The 7,573-nt window shown below is 34.6% G+C and overlaps 1 protein-coding gene across 1 annotated transcript; it reads right to left on the bottom strand.

Moving 5' to 3' along the window:
* Positions 1 to 1,226: 1,226 nt before the first annotated feature.
* On the bottom strand, positions 1,227 to 5,396 carry ACR4 (ACT domain repeat 4). The gene is made up of 8 exons (XM_028058603.2): positions 4,911 to 5,396; positions 4,012 to 4,096; positions 3,835 to 3,880; positions 3,567 to 3,681; positions 3,394 to 3,461; positions 2,717 to 3,307; positions 2,483 to 2,587; positions 1,227 to 1,884 (listed from the first exon to the last, which is right to left on the bottom strand). The coding sequence occupies exons 1-8, from the start codon at positions 4,912 to 4,914 to the stop codon at positions 1,543 to 1,545; spliced, it is 1,356 nt and encodes a 451-aa protein (XP_027914404.1). The 5' UTR covers positions 4,915 to 5,396; the 3' UTR covers positions 1,227 to 1,542.
* Positions 5,397 to 7,573: the final 2,177 nt, after the last annotated feature.

Here is a 7,573-nt window from a genome sequence, read left to right as displayed (position 1 = left end):
TAAAAATAGCAAAAATAAATAAATAAATAAACAAAATAAAATAATATAAACCAAAGGGAGAAAGAAAGAAAGAAAAAGAAAATGTCTTTGTTTGATTTGCTTTTTTCTTCCTTTTACACACATTTTTTGTTCATAGGGCATTTTCCCTTGCTTCTTTTGAAAGGCCAAAGCATTAGTATGAGACACTGTTTGGTCAAAAGGAATATTCAAATGGGTGTGGATTGGGCAAGAAGTGTTTTGTAGTGGACCATTTCAAATGGAGCAAATAGCATGGTGGGAAAGTTCTTGATGACGACAAAAATAGCTTATTATTAAAGCAGCAGAAACTTTTTGATTTCTAAATCCTAATCCTGGCTAATTGGATTGACCATTATAGTGAGTTTCAAAGTGTTTTTGTATGATAATTGAGGGAAGAAGTTGAACGTCACAAAAGATACGTATTTTTTGCTGCCCTAACCCAACCCATGGTAGTGCAAGTCTCAATCAGACAGCGATGCAAAATAAATTAGCATTTAAATTTGGCATACGCTTCAGTATTTGGTAGCCAACACTATGCACAAAGTTAGCCGCCACTGAATTTTCTGTCCAGTAAGACATGGAATGAGAACATAGCTATAGGTCCTTGCTATGCCATGGAAATTTCTCACGTTAATAATGGAGGGACAAAAACAATTAACTACATACATGCCATATCTAACTTTGCTCAATTCTGACGCAAGTCAAGGCGTGTTTCACTGTGTAATTTCCCATGTCATGTCCTTTTTCATTGTTTTTTATGTTCTAATTGTATCATATCCTTTCAAGGATTTGCGTCAAACCCAATCTTGCGCATCAAATAGGACCAAAGGGTTTAAAGGATGATGGCGATATTTCAAATTATTTTAATCTAACTTGCAGAAAAAGATTATGGCTGAGATTATCAGAGATTAGACCCACCGCGGCAGCCAATGATGTGGAGGTATGATTCTCCTACACCGTGGCTTGTGAACAAAGATTTGAAGAATAATTTTGTTTATGACGAAATTCAGGTCATTATACTTTATGTTGAAAACTTCTGACTCAAAAGTTACTTGCTCACACCAGTAATTTGTTGTTGCACAAAAAGTTTAAATGATATTTTATCAAACTTTAACTAAAGGAACCATATTATTAGGAATCAATAATCTTAAGCAGCAACAATTAGATGGGAGAAATAGAAAGCAGAGAAAAGTAAGAGAGAAGGAAGATGAGAGAATTATAACTGGTGCTAGAAAATGAATGAATATATACAAATGATGTGCTTGAAACTAATTGTTTCAAGGTTACACAAGTAGGGTTGGGGTTCTCTTTGCTTTGATCACTCAACCAGGTGATTGGATTCCACAGTGGAAAAACATAAAGGAGAAGAAGGGGTGGAGAATTTACAAGCCACTTTCTCTAGCGTGTGATATGATGGTGTTCCTACTTCACTAAACTAAAGTCGTGTCACACTTCCTAGTAAGCCCTTTGCATCTTTCACCTCTTTCACTGTACAAGAAAAGATGGGCATGTGTGATGGCTTTCTCAAGAATAAGACTTAACCAAGCCAAAGTTCACAAAAGATCTGGACTTGAAAAGACCACTAAACAGGGATCTGGAGGGAGAATCCTGAGGAACAGATTTCATCTCTGAAGGGCTACCCTTTACTTTAAGGATTGTGTTGCCTATTGTTTGCCTAATGGATTCTATGGTCTTCAAATCAACAGGGAAACCAGATGCCCCGCGAACATAGAAAGTGTTAACAGCTTTGCCTCCTTTTGTGGACACTTCTGCCCTTGTAACTGTGAGGCTATTCTCTCTGAAGATACGCGTGACATCAGATAGAAGTCCAACTCTGTCGGTGGTGCAGAGTTCTAGCTTCAAACCCTGAATCAAGGAACAAAAATAACAAATTAATAGTCATATAAAAATAATAGGGGACCAACTAAACAGAAGGTAGATGGAGAAACAAACCAAAAATACCTAACTGGAAATTATCTAGAGTATATAATAAGAACAGATTATTTTGCGGTCCAGATGATTTCTTGACAATAATACACAAATATGAAAGGGTACCGTTTGTTTCCTGAAATTTTACTTAGGTTCTTGTAGAGCCAAGAATAATGTGACAAATACTCAAATTAGCACACTTATTTCAACCCCCAAAGGAAAAAGAAATCTAGTTGAACAAGTCTATTTCACCCCCAATAAGAAAATCAATTTGGCAGTGGGACATAATAACAACTGTAGTCAAAGTCCACCAACTGCATTTCAACTAACCTTGGACCACTACTAATCACATGATATAAAAAATACACAAGGGTCACAGTTCAGCTTGAAGTTTGGAAGAAGATAAAGAATAAATCACTGCACAGAAAAAACAAGTCCTCACAGGCTAGCACAACAATGAAAAGCATGGCTGTATAAATTACATATGGAAGTGTAAATCAAGAAAGCTCAAATTCAGTAACATGAAGCCACTCACGTCGGAAACTCTTCTCTCAATTGCAGCTGCAAGACATTGTATCACTCTTTGTCTTTCTGCATCTGATTTCACAGGGGACCCGTCAATATGCTTGATGTAATATTCCTGAACAAGCAACCATAAAATATTTAGCCAATGTTCTTAAAAGACCAACATCTAGCACCAAGCAACAAATGGAATCTCACGTCGTATCCATGTGTGTACGTTCAGAACAAAGTGGTAAATCTGATATACCTGATATGCTTCCGGCCCCTCAGCATCGATATTTGCATGAAAAACCACATACTCCATGTCTGTCAAAGTACAAACTGTGTCGAAGAGAAGCTTTGGCCTGTCCTTACACTGAATAGTTACTACTGAATAATCATTGTCAGACCAATTCACAACATTCACATTTGGCCTTTGCTTCTCATCAAAGCCATCATCATTATCTCGTTCATAATCCCTATCAGCAAACATCATTTGGTGAAGCCTTCTCTCAGTGTGTGTGACTTCGTCTGTGACAACAGTTTTAGCTCCCCTCTTCTTGTTGCCACCACCAAGCACATTGCATAGAAGTTCCTTGATCATAGAGAGCCTCTTAGGGTCAGTGATAGCAGATCCGGTTTCTTCATCTGTAACGTGCATTACTGCGGCTGCACGGGTATTGTGAGTCCACACCTCTGCATTCACTATATTGCACTTGAGGTTGGTCAAAACAGCACTGACTTCTGAAAGCAATCCTGGCCTATCACTTCCCATAAGCTCAATTGCTGTGTGGTCCATTGTTTGCTCAACCCCAACAGATCTAATGGGAGAAGTAACACAAGATTCGGGACCGAGAGACTAAAAACACAAATGCCACCAAACACATGGTCAGTGATTGTTACATAAAGGCAGAGAAGATAAAGTTCACCAAATGAGACACCCACCTTTCTAATGTAATCCAAAATGGCCTCATCAGTAACCTTGTTTCCATCTTGTCCAGTAACATTAAAAACTGGTACAATAGAATAAATTACTCGATTTTTCAACCCCCATCCAGAACTTATGATTAACAATGTATTTGTAATAGAAATGAATTAATATCAAAGAAAATTATTACCATCCATGAACCATCCACCATCAGAAGATATGTAAGCCTTGGTTATGATGAGGTTTAGATCAGTGAGGATCTGTACAACTTCAAGAAGTATTCCATGCTTGTTTGCACTGTCAACCTGCAAAATTAAATTCACTTTCAACAACCCTTTAAATGAAGTGTTATCAAACCAGGTAAAAGTTTTTCAATCATAGGAGCATGAATTGCAGTCCAGAAAGGGAAGAAGAACTAGAAAACATTTAAAAAGAAGAAATAGGAATAGGCATCATACCCGTATAACAGTGGCATTCTTGCAGGATTCATTATCGATTACAACCCTGACAAGACAAGACAACGTGTGGACAAATATGTGAGGACGGAATCATTTAAATTCTCTATTCTTTTCCCTTTGTTTTTTCAAAGTCGAAGACTTATTTTCTTTCATCAAATGGGAAGTGAAAATTGGTACCTGGGAGGGTTCATTCTCCGGAAGAGTTTCTCGTATTCATCATCCATGTAGTGAGAGAAGCTCATGTTGACCTCAGACATAAAAGCTATGAGAGAGAAAACAAACCAATCAGAGGACGAAACATGGCAATAACAGAACCCCCATAGCCAATGAGAATCAAAAGCAAGACTAATAAATATATACAGAGAGAGAGAGAGAGAAGACAATGATGGAAAAAACCTCTTTGCAAAATACTAAAACACAGCACAGTGTGAGAGAGAGAAAGGATATAAGAGCTGGGGACAAGAGGCTGAGGTGGGTAAAAGAGAGTGGCCAGTGGTAAAGAGATGAATAAACACAAAAGAATAACCGAGCAATGAAGAAAACCAGAACCCAAAAAAGTCGTTTGGTACGAATAAGCCTCGTGCTGTATGATTAGCTGTTAATATGCTAAAAGAAGGAATCACAAAACAGAACCCATTTGGCCAATGAAACCATGTGAACAATAATCCACCACACACACCTCATAGTCAGAGAGAGAGAAAGCTCGTAGATTATGAAAACAAAAAAGAAGAAGAAGAAGAAGAAGCAAATACTCGCCCCAAATCAATAGAGTTCAACTAATTGGTTATTTAGAACGAAAGCCTTAAAATTTCACAACAAAACAGAAAACACAGAATTGTACATAACACATCTCTTGCCACCGAATTGCAGACACAATTCCTCTCCCCCAAAACAAACATAGAGATTCACAAAACCCAGAAAGCAAAAAAAAGGGAGGGAAACAAAAACAAAAAAGAACAAAACTTCAGAATGCCTAAAACAAAGAAACAAGATTCCAAGAACAAAGCACGAGAAACCCTTAACAAATCAAAAGGAGAAAAAGAAAAAAAAAAGGAAACACTACGAACACGACCTACCCATTGCAGTTTCTGAGGATTCGTGATCTGCCACACAACACCACACCAAAATTTCGTAGATTCTCTCTCTTGCAAACAAAGTGGCTCTGCGGATGTGTTGTTGGTACGAAGCAACAAACAGTACATATATATAATAATAATACGCAAAAATATGAGCGTGTTTATATGAATATAATAATATGAACACCCTACAGGGATCTCACACACGCACCTTCAATCTTCTCTCTATAACTTTGGAAAGAAAAAGTAATTTAAGTAATTATAAATTGTCATAACAGTGAAACAATAGTATTTTTTCCAATATAAAAAATATTAACCAGAAAAATGAAAAAAAAAAGACCCCTCTAATAAAATCAGAACCTCCCCGACACGATGCTCCAAAACCTGCAAATCCGAAAAGTACCCAAAAAAATCGCAAACTCTCTTTCTTTTTTTTTTTTTTTTTCTTTCTTTCTCTCTGTCTGTCACCTTCTCTCTTTCTCTTACCCGTTTCTGTTACTATTGAAAAACAGTATTATGTGTCGCTATTTTTGATTTTATATTATTTGGCCAAAAAGGTGGAAGGGAAGAAAAAGAGCCCCGGTGCATGTTAGCAAGGCGGGTTTTTTTAAGGGGGTCCTGCTAGAGTGCACGTAAGGTTGAATAAACATGTGTGAGTGTGACGCGAATGAATGAATGAATAAATAGTGGATTTAGTTTGTGTAACTGTTTGATTGAGTTGAGTTCTAATTTCTTAAAATTGTTTTGTGAAATAGGTTTTTCGAAAGTATAAAAAAAAAATCTATTTCATGATAACTTAGAAGAGAATAATTCGTGTATTATTAATGTAATCCCATACATAATTCATCAATTATGAATTAAAGCAACTGATTTTTAAAGTATTTAATGTATATTTAAAAGTTTAGCATCATTCAAATATTGGATTAATGATGATTTATAAATATTTTTTTTAATTTAATGATAAATCTTTTAGTTAAGGATAATATGAAACTCATCTTATCTTGATTTTATAATTGATCTTAATGATTTATTTTATAGAGAATTTGAAGTTAAAATAATGATGTTATATATCGAGGGTATAAGAATTTAGGCTATGGTTAATCTTAACTTAGGACGATCTACACAATTCTTTATTATTAGGTTATTATTATTATTATTATTATTATTATTTTGTATAAAATGCATTCATCTTTACATTTATTAAGAAGATCTCATAAAGCTCACACAACACGGAGTTTAACATGTCCTGTGTCACTAGAAAGACTATCTATGGTGTATTGTTGTGTGATTTACTCCTATTTGAGTGAAAACTCTTAAACTTAGCCATGATAAAGTGAGACAACTATCAAGATGTTCTTTAGAGAAAATATAAATGTTTAATGTTACATGGAGTGCATTTAATGCATCTTTATTTCTTCACGTACGTAGTGCAAAATAAGGATATAACAACAACATTTTAAATCGTTAAAGTGAGATCGGTATGAAGAAAAACACAATGTCACATGGGTTGTTAATGGAAGGAATGCTTAAGAGAAGAAGTTACTTAGAATACTCTCACATGATTTGCTACCCCCATAGCAATAGTTGGGTATTTGAAAAAATATGCCCTCATTATTTGGTACCCTCATAGCAATGGCTGAGTATTTGAACAAATATGGCCTCATTATTTGGTTCAATCAAACGGTTATCAAGATTTTTTTTTTCATTTGGTTGTATCTTTACTCTACTGGCTAATATTCAATTAACAAAGCTTACTTCATTATTGATAATTATTTTTTAGTTATTTTGCTACTTTTTTTTATTTGTGTTTAGGGTGAAATTATGAATCTATTAAATAATGTCACAATTTAAAAATTTCATTAAGATTGAGACAAATATTCCTTATGAATTAGAAATTTATAAATGTTATGATGTAGAAATATTTGTAGTATTTAGACATCGTCTTGTAGCTAGTTTAAATTAATAGTTATGAATGCTATTATTTTTTTAATTTATTCAAGTGTTATGTACTTCACTTTGTTTTTGAACATGTTTTTTTTTTTATTTACATGGATATAGTACACAAAATATTTTCTTGATGCACCCGAATATTTCCGATTGATAATTACATTACTAAATGTTAACCATAGAATTTGTATTAAAAAAAACACATATTACACTGATTCGAAGATATAACCAATGTAATATGTATCAGACTTTTTACATTGGCAATATCTACATTGGATTTTTAACCGATGTAATAGGTTTGTACAACCGATGTAATATGTTGCTTGTAGTAGTGCATGGACAAACAAAAGCTTTAAGGTGAAGACTTTAGTTGAAGTTTCTCAACAGGCTAAAAAGAACAATCTATAGAAAGTGTTCTTCCAAATTAAAGAAAAATAAAAGGTGATTTAGAGTTGTCAAGATGTTTTCAGTATTCTCACTCAAACCTTTATGTGCCCAAAGCTTCACAAGAACACTTTTTGTGTTCAATAGCAAACTAGAAGAGTATATAAACCTTTATCCGTCAAAAGGTGATAACTCTCCGTCTATTGAGCAAAACCCTATGATCGTTTAGATATTTGAAGTCTTTTTCAAAAAACCTTTTTGTTAGGAGTGGTTGTGTTTCAAAAAGTACTCAAGTCTTAGCCAAGAAAAGTTGGGTTCCAAACAATACTTAG

This window comes from Vigna unguiculata, chromosome 2 (genome assembly GCF_037176805.1).
Source record: "Vigna unguiculata cultivar grain cowpea cultivar isolate G323 ecotype 2 chromosome 2, ASM3717680v1, whole genome shotgun sequence".
Taxonomy (NCBI): domain Eukaryota; kingdom Viridiplantae; phylum Streptophyta; class Magnoliopsida; order Fabales; family Fabaceae; genus Vigna; species Vigna unguiculata.
This window is presented reverse-complemented; position numbering and strand designations above follow the sequence as displayed.

What these genes read in the sequence shown, in the direction of transcription:
- ACR4 (XM_028058603.2), bottom strand. An exon ending in AGAATGCCACTGTTATACGG is followed by an intron (nt 3,682 to 3,834) that starts GTATGATGCCTA and finishes TTAATTTTGCAG; the next exon opens with GTTGACAGTGCAAACAAGCA. An exon ending in TTGAGAGAAGAGTTTCCGAC is followed by an intron (nt 1,885 to 2,482) that starts GTGAGTGGCTTC and finishes TCCTTGATTCAG; the next exon opens with GGTTTGAAGCTAGAACTCTG.